Source organism: Cynara cardunculus (genome assembly GCF_001531365.2).
Source record: "Cynara cardunculus var. scolymus isolate 2C chromosome LG 1, CcrdV1, whole genome shotgun sequence".
NCBI lineage: Eukaryota > Viridiplantae > Streptophyta > Magnoliopsida > Asterales > Asteraceae > Cynara > Cynara cardunculus.
The window spans coordinates 12,286,489-12,305,476 of record NC_037528.1 but is presented as its reverse complement, the minus strand read 5'-3'; the positions used below and the strand labels follow the sequence as shown (position 1 = coordinate 12,305,476).

Genomic DNA, 18,988 nt, shown 5'->3' with positions numbered 1-18,988 from the left:
AATTCAGATATGAATATTTAATAAGTTATACTTACGCATAATCTACTTGTAATCTTGAGTTTTAAGTAATATGCATTAATAAACAGTACTTTACGCATAAAAAGTGGTTTTTAAGAGTTTTTGTCAAACGATTTATAATATAGAATATATTTTATATATATAATTTAATTTAAGTTCAATAATAAAACAATTTATTTTTGGTTTAATATTATAAATTTATAAAGATAATAATTAAGTATTCTGTTAGAATTTAATGATTATACTAATTATATTTTAGATTTTTTATATTTAAAATGAGATGTTTATTCTGTATTTGATTGTGTTTATCTGCAGTTAGTTACACGAATTCAAATATGGGATGAAATCGGATAGGGATGAACGGGTTTAAGAGTTTTTAAGAGTTTTAAGAGTCTTTAAGAGTTTTAGCCAAATGCTTTATAAGATAGTATATATATAAATATATATATATATATATATATTATTTTGAATTATTGATCAATTATATATATATAGCGTTATATTATGTACAAATTATATGGAACCGTGAAAGTGATATGACATAAAATTATTGAATAATTACATGCGGATCATAAAAACGGAAATACATTTTTTTTTATTTGCACCATCTATGAAGCTCAATGAACATGTCGTTGCCTAGGGATAACTATTAACTAATGGATTGCCTTACTCTCCTTGAGTGTGTTATGATACACAAGAGTGACAAAATGAATGGAGTGAGTTTGCTTTTAAGGTTAATAGGATAAAATGGTGTCATTTAGGCAGTATTTGATGTATAAACATGAAGGAAATGGATAAAATTAGATTGTACAAGTTGTTTGTCTGATGTATAATACAAGAAAGTTGGTACTAGTTGTCTGTTTGACATTTAATACAACAAGAACAAATTAAACAAGTTGTTTTTACAATGTTTGATAACAAATAAGACACTGTTGTTTTTTAAAATAACCACATTGTCACCACCTCAAAATGTCACTTAGGCAACAAATGAAAAATGTTGCCTAAGAGGAGTTTATATGTTGCGTAAGGCTAAGGCAACAAACCCGTGTTGCCTAAGCAGTGTTGCCTTTTCAATGTTGCATAAGAACCAATGCAACATATGCAAACATAATATGTTGCCTAAGCGAAAAACATATGTTGCCTAAGCGGAAAAACATATGTTGCCTAAGTGAAAAACATATGTTGCCTCTAAGATATCAGTTTAGACAACATACTCTATCTGAATATGTTGCCTTAGATATCAGCTTAGACAACATACTCTATCTGATAATGTTGCCTAAGATATCAGCTTAGACAACATACTCGATCAGAATATGTTGCCTAAGATATCAGCTTAGACAACATACTCTATCTAAATATGTTGCCTAAGATATCAGCTTAGACAACATACTCGATCAGAATATGTTGCCTAAGATATCAGCTTAGACAACATACTCCATTTAGATATGTTGCCTTTAAACTGTAATTAACATAATATAATATTTCTTTTAGGCAACATTTATATTGTTTAATTGTTGTCTAAGATTTTTGTGTATCATGATGCAATTTTTTTCTTGCACACTTTCTACAAATGAATCTCAAACAAGCAAACAAACAACCAAATGTTGTATACAAACAACTTTTATAACCAAACAAAATTAATAAGTTCAATAATTGAAAGATAATTTTTTTCCTAAATAAGTTTTAAAGTAGGCAACAAGTTCAATAACACAAAATTAAAAACTTAACCTAAAGCGTGATAGGTCGGGGTTGTTGTGTTCGAGTTTGAATCACTAGCACCCAACATAGTCATCAATGATTGAATCATATTTCTTTGTTCGGCAGCTTCCTTTTTTGCCTCATGTTGTCCCTCTTTTAACAATCTAGTCTCCTCGTCACGCTCGGCAAGTTGTTGCCGCAAATCTTCCCCATCAACTGCAGATACCGGCTTAGAGAATCCTTTCACCGGTCCTCTCATCCTCGCAGGTCTAACCGCCAAGCTACCCATACCTCGAACAACCGTACCTACCGACGAACCAACAATTTGCTCGATGATTGATATTTCTTTTTCAATTGGGCAACGAATTGGAGTCCCGGCAGATTCCGGAGTGCCTTCAGAAACATTCTTAATCTTCTCAATCTCTTCCTCAACAAGTTTTTGTAAATACGATTCAATCAATTGTTTTTATTACAATTATATATTTCCCGTCTATCATCTCTCATTAATGAGTTGAAATGGTAAAAAACGAACTAAATTAATGCGTTTTTATATTTTTACAGGTTTGGAAAAGTTGGAACGAAAAATGGATAAAAGAATATTTTTGACAGCTTTGTGAGACTATGGTATTTCGAGCATATATCACTCGTCCGAACTCAAATTTAAGTGATTAAAGATGATCTGGAAAGCTAATAAACGGTCCTACAACTTTTAAGTTTTGAGATTCTATAAATTCAGGCTAAATCTAAACTAAAACGGGCGTCAAAGGTGAAAAAGTGATGCTGGACAGCAAATGAATAAAATATAAAAATCATGATCGCAAGAAAACAAAAGTTCAAGTTTACTTACTTTACGGTCTTCACTTGTAGTGGTCTCGGCAATTGTACCGAGATAAAGAGCCACATGTCCGGTAGCTTCAAGGTTGTTAGCCCTAAACCAGAACAAAGTAGGTCCCGATTTGTTCTCGATCCTATTCTTTGACAACCTTGCTTCCGTCATTCTCTTTGATTTATTCTACAACATGAGAAACATTTATTTTACAATCTAAACTAATATATATATATATATATATATATATATATATATATATATATAATTATTTACTTATTAAATACCTTCCACGTTTCTTTCTCAAAAAATGTGCACAAAAAATCCCACTAATCTGGCCGATGTACAAAATTCTTTGGGATTGAGAGACGGCCTTGCTTCTTATATAATGTGTGGCAATCAGTTTTCCACCTATTGTATGCGTGACGCGCAGTTAGGTGGATCCAATCAAATAATGTGTCAACCGGTGGTCCATTCCAATCAATCTCAAAGAAAACCTGAAAAGCGTATACAAATCAAATTGAAATAAAAAATTAAGCATTATTAATTAATAAGACATAAATCATAAAAAAAATAGCAATACAAATATACTTACGCTAAGTTGATCAACCACAATCTTGAGTTCGTCTTGTGGAAGTTGTAAATAACTATCGGTCAACATTGGAATATGCTCACGAACAATGCTCCCAATTTGCTTTGTGATCCTACAAACTTTGTTTGTGTCGGACAATTTTTTTTCCATGGACCACTTGAGAGGAAGACGTTTATTTTCATTGTTAGCGATGTCTCTCTTAATCGTCTTTTCGGTGATAATTCCTCGTTTTGCCTTCTTTGTAACCGGTTCTTCCGTCGGTTCCACTTGGATGCAGCGACAATTGATACGTATATCTAGAGCAAGTGGCCCAGGTGTACTCGTCTCTGGTAACGCAGGTGTAGTTGGTGAGTCCAAAAACGGAAGGTACAATTGGCGTTGGACGGAAGGTGTCGTCTCTGACGAGATTTCTACCGAATCACCCTCTAGGCGTGCCGTAGTCCGCCCCAAGACCGACGCCTTTGCTAAATTAAACGTTTGAGTTCTTTTTGGAGGCATATGGATCTACAAAAAACAATGTCTAACATGTTTAAGAACAATACTATAGAACAATCTGTTTTGAATCTTTTGTTAATTACACCCTTTTTTGTTTTTCTTTTTTATTTTTCTTTTTTATTTACCAATGGTTATAATATCAACCATAAATAATATAAAAAGAAGAGAAGAGAAGAGAAGAGAAGAGAAGAGAAGAGAAGAAGGTGATGTGCATGTAATCCAACAACCTTTATGTTCCCTCCTTTTTTACGTTCTTCTTAACCCATCAATATCCCTTGTCACTTCTACTGCTACTTCTTCCTTTTCCCACTATTCTTAATGGAGTTTTACTTTTCTTTATAATATATATATATATATATATATATATAGATATATATGCCCTTTATATATTTCTATATATATTCTGTCAAAAATGTAATTATATATATATATATATCTTTTTTAAACCGTCAAAAATATAATAATATGTTTTAATTTTTTATGGGGCTTAACTTATAACCTAAAAACCACATCAATTTACTATGCACGTAACATATACGGATATATACATATACGGATATCTTCTCGATGTGCATGACATCCAAGGCATGTCTCACTCTAGATTTCTTCCAATACGGGAGTTCCTAAAAGATGTTTTTGTGAGTCCAACACAACTTTGGCTCATTCATCCCCTAATATTAACAATAATCTTAGTTTAATTTTCATATATGATAAGTAAATACAAGTTTTGAATGTAATATATTTACAAACCTGTTTCGATTCCTTCTCTTTAACCAAACTCAAACGAGGGTATCGATGGAAGACAGTTTCCCTATAAACCTGAATCGCAGTTCGAGTTTGTGGAGCTAGTTGAAGCTCATCCTTTCCATTAAAATTTCTCCCTTGAATTCGAAATTCATGATTCATATCTAACCATCTACTTGCTCCCATATATGACATCCTACCATGAGAGAACTTAGCATCAGTGTCATCCAAACATATGGGACATGCCTTGTACYCTTTCGTCTGAATACCACCTAACATTCCCAACCCTGGAAAATCACTAATAGTCCACATCACTGCAGCTTTCATCATAAAGTACACTTCCCCGTATCGATCCCATGTCCTAAAACCAGTCTCCCAAAGAATTTTGAGCTCATCAATCAGTGGTCTCATAAACAAATTGAGACATTTCCCTGGGGATTTTGGTCCGGATATCAACATCGTTAGTATATTAAATTCCTTTTGCATGCACATTGAAGGAGGTAAGTTGTATGGAATCACAACAATTGGCCAAAGGCTATATGGAGTAGCAGAAGCCCCGAAAGGACTAAACCCATCAGTCGATAAAGCGAGACGAACGTTTCTGAGGTCACTCGCAAATTGAGGATATGACCTATTATGTGTCAAAGAGTACAAATCTATTTAAAACATTTACTTGTCAAAAAATATAACCATGTTAAAAGAAATTGCATGTCAAACAAGTATATTAAAAATATTTACCTATCAAAATTTTTTCATGCTTCACCATCAGCTGGGTGTCTCAATACATCATCATACGTGGACGTTTCCCTTTGACCATGCCATCTCATATGATCTGCAGTGTATTTTGACATGTACAAACGTTGCACCTCGGTGTCATAGGAAAGTAACGAATAGTCTTCATCGGTACTTTGTTACCGACATCGTCATATCTTGGCAATCCACATACGGGGCACTGGTCATGTATGTCACCCTCTTTATAGTATAAAAAACAACCATTTAAACATGCGTGGATAAGCTCATACCCCATCCCAACGCCTTTAAGAATCTTTTTCGTCTCTGCATATGATTTAGGAAACTTGTTTGGAGTGGGCAATAAAAATTTCTGAAAGCCTAAATGCTTATCAAATGCCTCGATAGAAATTCCAGTTTCTTCTTTTAGAGAAATTGCTCTTAGAAGGGCACCCAAGGAAGTTTCTGTACAACCATCGTACAATGGAGTATTCGTTTCTGCTAGCAGTCGCGCATAGGCATCAATGAATTTGGAAGCAACAATGTCCACATCACAAACTGGAGTACTCTCATGGGCGATTGATTCACCATCATTGTACCGCTCACGAAACAGAAATGCATCTTCCACAAAATTTACAATAGGATTGACATTGTGACTCAAAGACGCTCGATCGCGTATTATATTTAACATTCGTTGTGATGCAGTAGGTATATTTGTAACTTCACCGTGTTGATCCCACACAGTATAATTTTTCATTATACCAACATCTTTCAAATGGAAAATTATATCTGCCTCATTTTGAAATAACATGTTGCCACAGTCTATGCAGGGGCATTTATAATAACCATTCCAACTAACTGAATTCTTTTTAGCAAATTCAAAAAATGCATATATTCCAAAAATGTATTTTTTTCTCGTATCTTATTAAATTCATCCAACTTTTGTCCACATTTTCTGTCATATCTATATGTGAAAAATAAATGCATGCATATAGTAAGAGCTATAGATATTTTTAGACACGTAGTAATCCAAATTTACATGAGATAAACATAAAATAACTATAAAATTAGACAAAATACGATAATAATTACCTAATAATCTTTAAATGACTTTTGATGATGAATACAACGTTTGTTGGAAGACAAAACTCGGCAATATACTCCAAATCACGTCCCAAGCCCTTRGAAACAAAATGTTGGAAATGAAGATTAGATGTTAGAAATGGGGGAACTACAAATATTTATAGTTGATTTTCATCTTAGGCAACATAGAAACAAGAATATATGTTGCCTAAGAAAGCTCTAAAGCAACAAGCACAATAGATAATATGTTGCCTAAATAAATGTGATAGATTTATCGTACAATACCAATTGTCAACCTTAAAACTTATGTCAATCTTAAAACCTTCAACTGCCAGGAGTTATTATGTTTTTAAGCTTAGGCAACATAGAAACATGAATATGTGTTGCCTAAGTAAATTATGATAAATCTTTTGTACAATGCCAGTTGTCACCTTGGTAGCATCAATTTTTTTACCTTAGGCAACATAGAAACAAGAATATATGTTGCCTAAGTAAATTAGGTTGAATTTATAATTTTTACCTTAGGCAACATAAAAACAAGAATATATGTTGCCTTAGTAAATTATGATAAATCTTTTCGTATACTGTCAGTTGTCACCTTGGAAGCATCAACTTGTTTATAAGTAAATTAGGTTGAATTTATAATATTTACTTTAGGCAACATAGAAACAAGAATATATGTTGCCTAAGTAAATTGGGTTGAATTTATAATTTTTACTTTAGGCAACATAGAAACAAGAATATATGTTGCCTAAGTAAATTGGGTTGAATTTATAATTTTTACCTTAGGCAACATAGAAACAAGAATATATGTTGCCTAAGTAAATTGGGTTGAATTTATAATTTTTACGTAACATAGAAACAAGAATATATGTTGCCTAAGTAAATTATGATAAATCTTTTCGTACACTGCCAGTTGTCACATTGGAAGCATCAACTTGTTTATAAGTAAATTGGGTTGAATTTATAATATTTACCTTAGGTAACATAGAAACTAGAATATATGTTGCCTAAGTAAATTGAGTTGAATTTATAATTTTTACCTTAGGCAACATAAAAATAGGAATATATGTTGCTTAAGTAAACTTTGTTGGATTTATGTTTTTACCTTAGGCAACATAGTATAAAAATATATGTTGACTAAGTAAACTTTGACGGATTTAAAAAAAAAAACTATGAGTGTTCAACATTGAACTAAGGCAACATAGGTTAGTATGTTGCCTAGGATATATACACGCAACATAGAATTATTTATATGTTGCCTAAGGTTACAGTTAGGCAACATAAAACCATATGTTGCATGTGTTCAACATTGAACTAAGGCAACATAGGTTAATATGTTGCCTAGGATATATGCACGCAACATAGAATTATTTATATGTTGCCTAAGGTCACAGTTAGGCAACATAGAACCATATGTTGCATTAGAGGAAACTTAGGCAACATATAATAACATTTGTTGTCTTAGCGTATCTTAATCAACATAGGCAATTTACATTTGTTGTCTAAGGCAACATTTGGTGTAGTGTGTCACTCAAATGATGGATACTATGTTTTTATATCATATAATAAGATGTAAATAATACAGATCAACTAAAATTTAAATAATTTTATTTATGAACATTCATAAGTATGCTTACACTACATCTATAAATATTTAAACATAGTTTTCATATTATTAAGTTTCTTACTATATATATTTACCGTTGGTGGTGCTGAGCAACGATAATGTATTTTTTTTTACAATTTTGCATACCAAGTTTTTAATTTGTCTTATCCCAGAGGTGTTTGTGAAAAAGGTATTTTGTTAAAGTTAGTTATAGTTTGGATACATCATGTCAATAAGGTATACTTTAAGATATGATTTGTAAATATACAATGTATTAAGTATAACTTTAAATGGTTTAAGACCATGTTATAATAAATATTTTAACATGCCGAACTACTACATTTTTCTGAACACAACTTGGACGTATTATATTATGATGATAAAGTTTAAGAAAAAATACGGATGTTATATTTGACGAACTCTCAGTAGTACTACAACTTCAATCTTTATATCTCCAAGCAAAAACAATAACAAGAAAAACATAGAAACAAAATCAAAACCACAAGAAGTATACAAAAAAATTAGTGCGGGATACGAAGATAAATTGGTATGGGATTATATGGCTCTGGGGTAGCATCCCACACTGTAAAAGCGCTCGTTGAGTTCATCCATTTATTGGTTATTTCAGGATAATGTCGATCTATTACGTCTTTCAAACTCTCTGTTGTATTCACCCATTCAAGCCCTTTCTCTGTGTACACGATCTCATTAAAATCACTTGTGAAAAATCTATCTGCTTCAAGTCTCCTGTAATTCATGCAAAAATCAATTATACAACTTAATTTTATTGTGCATGTTTAGTCAACTCTAGGTGTTTTTCTTATTGTGTCATGAACTCAACCTCGACGCCATGATGAGAAAAATGACAAAAGCTGTCTCGCTGATGGCAAACCCTTTTATCTTCTTTTCAGCTGCCATTCCTACCAATAAATCAAGTTGCTCCACGTTGTCGCCATAAACTTCATGCAACGTGTCAATGGCTTCTTTATTGTCTGTTAGATCGTTCCACTTAGAGATTGGTATCAGAAAAAGCAATCGACGAAACTCATTATATCTTGGTATATTTCTCTCCCTGTCCCTATAAACTGTATCACATATGTTAGGACCAACTTTTATACATAAAAAGCTTGTAGGAATGAGGAAAATTGAAAACACAATATTTTTTGGTTTAAAAATTTGCAAAATGCATAATCATTCCTTGGATTTCACAATTCAGTTGTGAATTGCAGACACATGAAAGAAGATTGAATAACTGAATCTACATAGTTATCGTATATAAATCAAGTTTAGTGAAAGGAAAACAGTATTTACTCTCCAGCGATGCCAAGTCAACAGGACTGGAACGATCAGTGCCGTCGACGTTTTGAGGAATAACGTCCCTAAGCCACAACGGATAATTCCATAGCTCAAGTGCCCCACATGCCTGATGTCCCATTGATACCATTTGTGTTGTAAATCCAAATTCTGATAATTCATTCTCTCCTTTCTTTCCGATCAAATTTACTAAGTCAACCCTACAGATGCAAGATAATTATTCCAAAAACTACTCCATGAGATCATGACTTTTTCGATCAACCGGAATCATTTGTAAGATAAATAAACACAAAAAGAAACTACACAAAATTGGCTAGCCGAACTTGTTCAAGTAAGCCCGACTTCCTCGGTATAATCCATCGTACTTGAATTTAATTTCACACTTGTGCGCTTATTATATAAGAACCTATGGATCTTTAAAAGTAAAAAAATCGATATATTCAAGATAAAATTTTCATGGATGTGAAAATTTGAACTTACTTTTGGCTCAATTTTGGAGATTTATTAAAACCCGGTGCAGACTTGATGTCCCTGACGAAGAGTTGATCAGGTAAGAGAGAATGCATTCTATAAACACTCACAAATTCTTCAGTTAATGAGTAGGGTACCCCATGATTATTGGATTTTTTTAACCCTATAAGACCTCCCCAAAAGGGTCCTCCAACATGCCCATATGTGTCTTTGAATCTTTTCCCAAATAGTCCATACCTGATATAATCCATTTACATTGTATTTCAAAAACATAAAATATAACAGTATTAGTTAACTAATTGATTCCAACGTATTTACCAGTTAGCTCTCATTCCGGCATGAAGGGTATCGGTTTTAAGAAGCTCAACGGTCCAATCTATAGTGTGGATCTTAGCAATGACCGCCGAAGTTACTAGTCTTGCGTGGTGGTACAGATCTTCATCGTTCAACTCATTATATTCTTTCTGATCACAACTAATTAGTAGTTTGAAAGTGAGAATATCATGCGGGTTATAGTTAATTACACAAATGGATGAGTGTATGTACCTTCAAGGTTTCACAAATGGCATTGTGCTCGAGGATGAAGAGGGCTTGCAAGGTTGATACACCTATCCAGCTGTTACGGATGTCACCTGCTATGGGAAACCCTTTCTCGTCATGACGAAGGAGTCCATTTTTTGCGATCTTGAGCTTCCCGTCTTTGAATGTTCTCACATGGTTCAAACTAAAGGAGTTGCTTCCATATATCGCGCTTCCATCCCTGCAAAATACTGGCATCTGAACTTCCTATTTTACGTATAACAGAAAGTTTGAGTGAATTATATCTATATAAACCTAAATCTTGATGTTCAAATTAATAACTCGCTAATGGTTCATCATGTGTACTGTGTTTATTAATTGACTTGAAATGGATGAAAAATGGATTAATTCCTACGTACATACCACCATGAAGTTCTAATGTTGCGATGGCCTTTTTTGATGTTAAATAAACCAGTACTAACTTTTTTAGTTTTGTAAAATTTGAAGGATTTGAGAGGGCACTGATTGCCCAATCCTGTAGGTCTCTTCATCTCGATCTGCAATGCGAATCCACAATCATGAACATGTGTTAGTACATAGTACTTCATGCATCATACTGAATTAATTGTAGATTAGAAAGTTATACATATATGCATGGATTGCATAAACATAATTGGATATAGATACACCTTAATGGAGAACCATCCATCTATATATAATGCATATATGCATATATATCTTAAAGTAGTTAAACCTGTTGTGTTGATTCAAGGTGATCCATCCAATCATGAATCATGAACTGAATCCACGCAACAGCAATGACATTCAACTGTTTTCCAGTGTCTATAAATTGCCTACGTGCCAAAAGCTTTGTTGCCACGACCATAGGATTTGGCTGCAATAACTGCACACAGAACTTGGCTATCAATAACTTTACCAAGAAAATACTTCTTTTATTTATTGCTTTTAGAATGTGAAGTTAATTTGTGCAAAAAATAGGTTTGCAACCACTAATCCTTAAGCCTTAAGGTGGCTCGTACTTCGCCGTCATGAGAGGATTTAGTGAGAGACAAGTTAGGTAGAGTCGACGATGCACCTTTTTTCTCCAATCAGCTGGGTGGATATTCCGGCCAAAGAAACTTCCTTTACTGCCGGCATATTTATTAAAAGGATCATTAAACTTTCCGTCTGGTGTCCTAAACGGAAAGTCAGCAGGATCAAACCGAACACCCACCGGAATTTTGCCAACTTTAATCAAACTGTACTTGTTATGAAGATGCCGGCGTATAGCTAGGTAGGTCAACCCCAAGAATACCGGCAAACCATGCCACTTAATCGGTGATCTATCAACACCATGCATGATCTGCATATACAAACAATCAATAATCCTCAGCACCCATCGGATCAATATGCTGAACTATTTAAGCAACATTCATGCGTATGGCTAGGTACCAAGAAGAGAAGCATGTCGAAGAATGCCATTCTTTGAAAGATTTCATGGAAGTCAGCATGGATGAAATGTTTGATGGGTGAAAGAAGAAGAGCTTTTGCAGAAGACAGAAATGGAATCATGTCGGATTTGATCTTGAGGGAGGAACTGGATGTGTTAATTACAATCGATCAGTTGAAAAATAGTGGAAAGTTGAGATCGAGGCGTTTCTGGGTGGACTTGAATTATTCAACAAAAAGTGAGGATAACACATATACATAACTCGGAACTTATGTATAAGAAGAGCAAATCATTAACAAACCATAGTATTACTACATATCAATCCATCTCGTCTAATGGATGTTTGACTCAATGAATATCTACTTGTTAATATAAAACGTTGATCATAATAAATAAAGTCTGATAATTTTTCCATAAATATTTAGATAATAATAAATGAACATTCATCATTTTCATAAATATCTTAATTTATTGGTTTAAATATCAACGTTTTAAAGATTTATTTCATCATCTTTTTTGAATTAAATCAGTTTTTGGAGACTTGAAACAATTACGAATTTAATATGCATGACGTAGAATACGTGTGTAAACTGCATTTTACCGATTTTAGGCATCAAATTCTTTAAAACACCAAATTAAAGAAACATTAAACGCATGACCAAACAAACAAAACCAATAAGATTAGAATGAGACCAATTGGCCAAAAAGATAATGGTTCGCAAAATAGGGAAGGTTCCATTAAATTTGTGATTTGAGATGATATACCAGAAAACAAAAACTTACCATAAATAATTATTTGAAAAATAATTAATGAGTATAATATATTAGTTTCTCTAAATGAAATAATTTTATGTATAATCTTATGCTTTCATTTTAACTACAGATTGAAATATATTGAACTTTATGATTTTGTACATGGCCCCCTTGAACCATGCACTGCCCCCTTTGCACCACCTACATTCACTTCGGCCATCTCCTCCATTTGAGGAAAGGAGTAACCTTCGATGTTTTTTTTTTCTTGATTAACCTAAATATCTAGTTGAGGAATCCTCGATGTTGAAACCGATGTTGGTGGGTTTGAGCAACCGACCTCATAACTCTCCTTCAAAACTAACCTCATCATCACACTCTACCACCTCACCCAAACAAAGACTTTGATAAACCCATATTACCAAAAGTGCAAAATTGAGGTGATAGAAATGTTGATCTCCAATTAAACTTTCTACCTCAAACTTAGATTCAATTTACCCAAACAAAAACAAAATTGAGTGATAAGACGTTGTTCTTCAGATACCCACATCAGTTTCCAAAAAATGCAAATCAAAGCTTTATGAAAAACCTAGATCTGCAAAAATGGGTAAAAGATTTGAAGAACAATGGTGGAAAATGCTAATCAAATATGGTGCTTTAAATTGTTTCTTAAATTAATAGATGAAAACAGAAAGTGTTCTTTTATATTTAACAAATTTTTCTAATTTAAAAGATCCAATTTATAAGAAAAATAAAACCATAAAATCATATTGATGATAGGTGTAATTGTTTCGTTTAGATTACTCAATCCAAATTTGAATAAAACCATATGAACAAATTTTGTAGTTTACTCTTTAAGTATATGTTAATAGTCGGTTTAATTTATGTTTATCAATTAAATTCATTGGTTTTTATACAACATATTGCATGAAAAAATTCAAATACTTGTAATCATTTTAGCATTTTAAAATAAGTATAAGATATATAGCAATTGCATATAAGAGAAATAAACATTAATTAAGAATGTTTGTGTAAGGGGTTTTTCAGTTAGTTTTTTATTAAGTTCAATTTGTATGAATAAAGTTGTCTGTTTTGTTTAAGTTGTCTGCATAAATCTAGTGAAATTGTTGTTCGATTGATGTACAGAATAAATAATCTGAACGACGAAAGTGACTATTTTACATTTGATCTAAATGCATTAAACATTATAGATCAAATTTAAAAAAACAACAATATTTACAGCAAAGTGATTGATCAAACAAATCATAAAACTGTAAACAAGTCACAAAACAACAACTTTGTTATTCGATCAATCTTATTGACAACAGAGTTATCGATCAAATTAAACAACGGTGTTCAATCAAAATATCAAATGATAGGAGCTTCAATGAGGTAAACATTGACTTGCGCGTTGAGTCCTTGTACTTTATTTTATCATTTTGATAAAGCAAACTTAGGGGCCGTTTACTAAACGCTTACTTGGTAAATGCTTACCAAATAAATTTCCTTATCGGATGAACATGACAAGGCCAAAAATCTTACCAGGTAAGAGCGATGAGAATGATGGAGAGTCTTACCCGGTAAGTGAAGATTACGACTCTTACCCAGATAATTAAGCTCTTACCCAGGTAATTAAGCGCTTACCCGGTAAATTGTTGCATTCAATACGTTTTGATGTACTAAAATTTTACTCATCAAAATAAATTATAGTTTTGACTCCTATATGTAAGCACTTACCGGGTAAGCATTTGGGTAAACAATCCCTTAGTGAAGTTGATTGAGTTTTATCCATACGATTTTACTGAAAAGGAAAGGATAAAAGTTGGGCATCAACTTGATATGTATCATGTCGTTGTTCATCGAGATTAAAAAGATTTACCAGCTTGATATGTATCATGTCGTTGTTCATCGAGATTAAAAAGATTTACCAGCTTGATTGGTACTAACGACCTTGCTAGATTGAATGTGGAATCAACAAAGCATCTTTCGTATCCTTTGGTTTATATATAGATTATTATTAAAACTTGCATTGGTTTTGCCAGTTGCAACTGCTACGATTAAACGACCTTTTTCGTCAATGAAACTTGTCAAGTCGGATTCACAAAATCAAAGAGGTGACGAATTTTTGAATGATTTGGTCATTTGTTGTGTAGAAGAAGAAGCGTTTGCCTTGAACACGAACGGAGACGTACTCAACCACTTCCAAAAGACGAGTCTCGTAGGGAACAGTTGTAGGCGGTAGTTTGTATCTCATATTTTCATAAAATTGAATTTTAGCTAAACTTTTATTTTGGTATATATTTATATGAAAGTTATTTTCTGACACCATATCAAAAAGTTCCTGAATCCGTCTCTAACTATGACAAAATTGGGTTTATATGACATTTAAAATGTCTAAACAAACTAATAGCATACTTTATAGGACATACTTTTATATAGTTAATAATCAATAATATCATGTTTCAAAAGAGTAAAAAGAATACAATCCAAAGTAAATGGTCGTACGGATAAGATCCATAATTAATATAAGTAGGTTAATAGTCTCATCCCAGTTAATGACTATAGACTATATTAGGCATACTCAGCAGGGGAGCAGCCAGATGCCAAAAAATAATCTTTGATTAAATATTTAAAATAAAACTTAGAAAAGTAATTAATTTTAAAACTTCGTTTTAATCATTAGTCTATGACGTGTATGAATTCGTGTAATTGTCAATGGTTTGATTAAATAAATCTACAAAACTGTAAATCTAAAGTTAAAAATGTAAAAAAAAACTAAAAAAATAACTTTATGAAAAAAAAATCACGTCTTATGCATGTTGTGAGTTACACCTTAAAGAAACGCTATATATAAATCTTATCGTAACGACGGAGACGCGTCTTACACCATACTATCATGGATCAAGGACGTCACGACGCACATTTTTGAACACCGGGAAAAGTGACAATCTCATAACCCCCTCCCCTTGGAGCATCTCCAATAGATATTTTAAAATGAAGAAAATAGAGATATTAGAGATTTTTGTCATGTTCTTTGCTCCAAAAATATTATCCAAAAAAATTCTCCAAAATAGAGAAAGAGTGTAAAATCTCGAAAGTTGAAGAATATCCTAAAAATAAATACATTAAGAGAAATATTTTTAATATATTTTCACCAATAGAAAACTTTGAAATTAAATAGTTAAAAGAAAGTAATATTTTGTTAGATAAATGAAATATTTTAATAATATAATTAATATTGTATATTTAAATAGAGGATCTATTAAAATTAAATATTTAAGAAATTTTAATAAATAATGTGATAGCTCTTATTAATGAGCTCTAGTTGAAAATCATAATGGTGCTTTAAATCAAAATTTGTAACACATTAACATTTGTTTTATGTGTTTAAATGCATATTAATTCGATTTTAAGTTGATATAAATATAATGTACAAGTTCAATGAATAGTCTCCGTTTAAAAAGTAAAAAATAACTAACATATTTAATTCTTAATCAAATCAAGTCGAATCAAAAATTCTAAAATATGATCACCTAAAAATTGTTTAAGCAAACATAACTGATTTTTGATAGCATTTGACCTTTTGGTTTTATAAGCATATAGTAATAGGTGTGGTACGTAATTGTATCCGACTCATTGGGGAACCCGATTCACCTTCTCCAATCGAGGCCAGATCCGAAGATCACCTTTTGTCTAAAATCGCGGTCGAGGCCAGGTCCGAAGATCACCTTTTGCAATTATTTCCATTTGTTGGTGCACCTAAATTTGTTCATCTTTAACTTTCACATTAATGTAGTTTCTAGTGGGGGTTAGTAAATTACATACATGTTATTAGGAGTGTTTATGAGTTGTATAAATCGGGTTGAAGTTATTTGAACAATTCAACTTAATTTTTGCGGTTTGAAAAATCTCAACTTAATCCAAATCAAACCAAAGTGCAACTTGAATATGTTGTTTTTTCTATGCATAATTCATTTTTCATTATCAAGCAATTGATACAACTTATTCATACTTCTTAATCTTTAGTACATTAGATTCAACTACTATTCTGAATTTGCACAAATATGTTCACATTTATTGAACATGGATACGAAGAAGTTATATAGAAACGAAGAGAAGATTGAAAATATATGTATATGAAAAAGATACATGATGATGTAATTGTCTAATGTACATGTTAATAATGACTTAACAATCATATAAAAACAAAAAATAAAAGATATTATGTCCATCGGCGTAACTCAATTCTAAGCCAATAACTATGTTTTGAAGATTTTATAACTGGATCAATTAAACATCAGGCTAGGTTAGTTTTCGCTGAATCAGGTTAGTATTATTTATATTGTTATTGTTGTAATTTAACTAGGGTTAGGTTGCATCATATTATTAATGTAATTTGAGGTTTTAATTCCTCATATGAATTATACATTGCGAAAGTCGTCTTTTTTGTTTTATTCTTCTATTAATTGATACATAGCCATTTGTAGTTTTTCTCTTTAAGGGACATTGAAATATGCTGTTGGTTGATCATGTAAAATCGTATTGATGTAATCATTATTTCTTTTGTCTCTTTTAATAATATCATTTTCAACTTACGAGAATTGATAAAGTTATTTTTCTCTGATAATATATATCAATCAACTATAATTAATACGTAAAATCTTATATTTTATACTAACCAAGCGTACTCCAGACCTAATTAATTGGTACCATATATTTTCAGTTGATACATATTGATATTTATTTTGTACCAATTTCAAGTTACATATATGAAAACATACAATTTTATTCACATTTTGAGTTTGTAGGATAACACGTGTCAATTTTAAGTATTTTTAATTATAAGAAATAAATTTTACAAAATATTGATAAAAAAAGGGAAAATTGCACCAAAATAGAACCAACTTTCACATAATTTCTATTTTGGGGAACCAACTTTCAAAATCATCATTTTGGGGAACCAACTTGCACCTGATTCCTATTTTGGGGAACCAACTTGTATATGATTCCTATTTTGGGAACCAACTTGCAAAATAATTATAGGAAAATAACTAAAATTCGTTTTTTACCAAAAGTTAATGCAATAAAATTTATTTTTCACTTCAAATCTTTTTTTTTAATTCAGATATCAAATTAAACATTAAAAAAAATCCAAATTACCACAATAAAAATTGTTTTTTACTAATGCAAAAAAATCAATTTAATAGAAAAAAATTAATTGATGCAATTGGTTAGATATAAAAATCTTGAATGTGATATTTAATATTTATTTTTTATTGCATCAATTAATTTTTTTCTATTAAATTGATTTTTTTTGCATTAGTAAAAAGCAATTTTTATTAAGGTAATTTAGATTTTTTTTTAAATGTTCAATTTGATATCTGAATTAAAAAAACGAGGTTTGAAATGAAAAATAGATTTCATTGCATTATTTTTTGGAAAAAAACGAATTTTAGTTATTTTTCTATAATTATTTTGCAAGTTGGTTCCCCAAAATAAGAATCAGGTGCAAGTTGGTTCCCCAAAATGATGATTTTGAAAGTTGGTTCCCTAAAATAAGAATTAAGTGAAAGTTGGTTCCATTTTAATGCAACTGTTTCTCGAGCTTCTCCCCTCCAACGATAGACCCCAGCAGACATTCTTTTAGAAACCTCCAAAATATTGGAAATTATGGGTTTTTTGTTTATTTGATGTCGTTCCTATAATTTGTTTATTTCAAAAATTCAGGTTAATTTTTGTTACGGTATGTTTTAGTGGTTAAATTTATATATATATATATATATATATATAATATGTGTGTGTGTCAGTGTTATATATCATTTAAAGGTATTTTGATCATTTCATTTAAGTATATGATTTAACATTTAAAAAAAATGTAATAATAAAACCCCCCTTAAACTCTTGAAAACGTTATTTTAATCACACAGTTTCTTCACTAAATTCGCATTTATCGACTGTTTTACAAACATGAATCTTGAGTTTATATCCATTAGGAAGGATGCAAGAAGAAGTAGATCTAAAAAGTTGTACAAAGGCAGATGGTGATTTCCTTAATTATTCCTCTTTTTAAGTATTTTCTTTGCATGATTAATTATGTTTTATGAGGTGAGGGAAAGGGGAGGGGGAGAGGGTTGAACCAGAAAGAATTGGTGGAAAATGAGTACTTACGCTATTAGCTGATAAGATAGCATTACTAAATGAAAAACTTTTGCCTATAAATCTTTTTTTAGAAAAATTATCGTTAAAGGGTGATTTATCACAAAACCCTCACAAAAATTGATGGGTAAATTGTTGAATGGTGGTAATTCAAATCAGGGGCAGATTACCTAGGAATTCTCTGGGTGATCCATTAGTATTTTCTCGAAAAATATCAGATTCTACTGACACATTGGTATTTTCTGGTAATCCGTCGGTAATCACCGACGGAAATTTTCCTAGGTGATTTTTGTGGGTAAAATTCATTTTCTTTTAAGTGTAGCTGATGGCTGATAAGTAAGTTGGTAGCTGGTAAACTAAATGATGGTTGATAAATTAGTTAATGAACAAATCATGTTTGGTAAAAAATAGCTGATAAATACGTAAAATGACCAAAACTACATCTTGAAAAATTAGTAAAAAAAATTAAAATAATATAATATGTTAATTAAAAGAATTTTAAATTGATTATTATATATATAATAAATTTTGGAT

General features: G+C 31.4%; 1 protein-coding gene across 1 annotated transcript; it reads right to left on the bottom strand.

Moving 5' to 3' along the window:
• Positions 1-8,315: 8,315 nt before the first annotated feature.
• Positions 8,316-11,670, bottom strand: LOC112525570 (alpha-dioxygenase 1-like). The gene is made up of 10 exons (XM_025135756.1): positions 11,551-11,670; positions 11,195-11,461; positions 10,853-11,002; positions 10,522-10,655; positions 10,126-10,339; positions 9,898-10,043; positions 9,589-9,816; positions 9,106-9,308; positions 8,636-8,879; positions 8,316-8,541 (listed from the first exon to the last, which is right to left on the bottom strand). Exons 1-10 carry the CDS (start codon positions 11,668-11,670, stop codon positions 8,316-8,318), a joined length of 1,932 nt encoding a protein of 643 aa, XP_024991524.1.
• Positions 11,671-18,988: the final 7,318 nt, after the last annotated feature.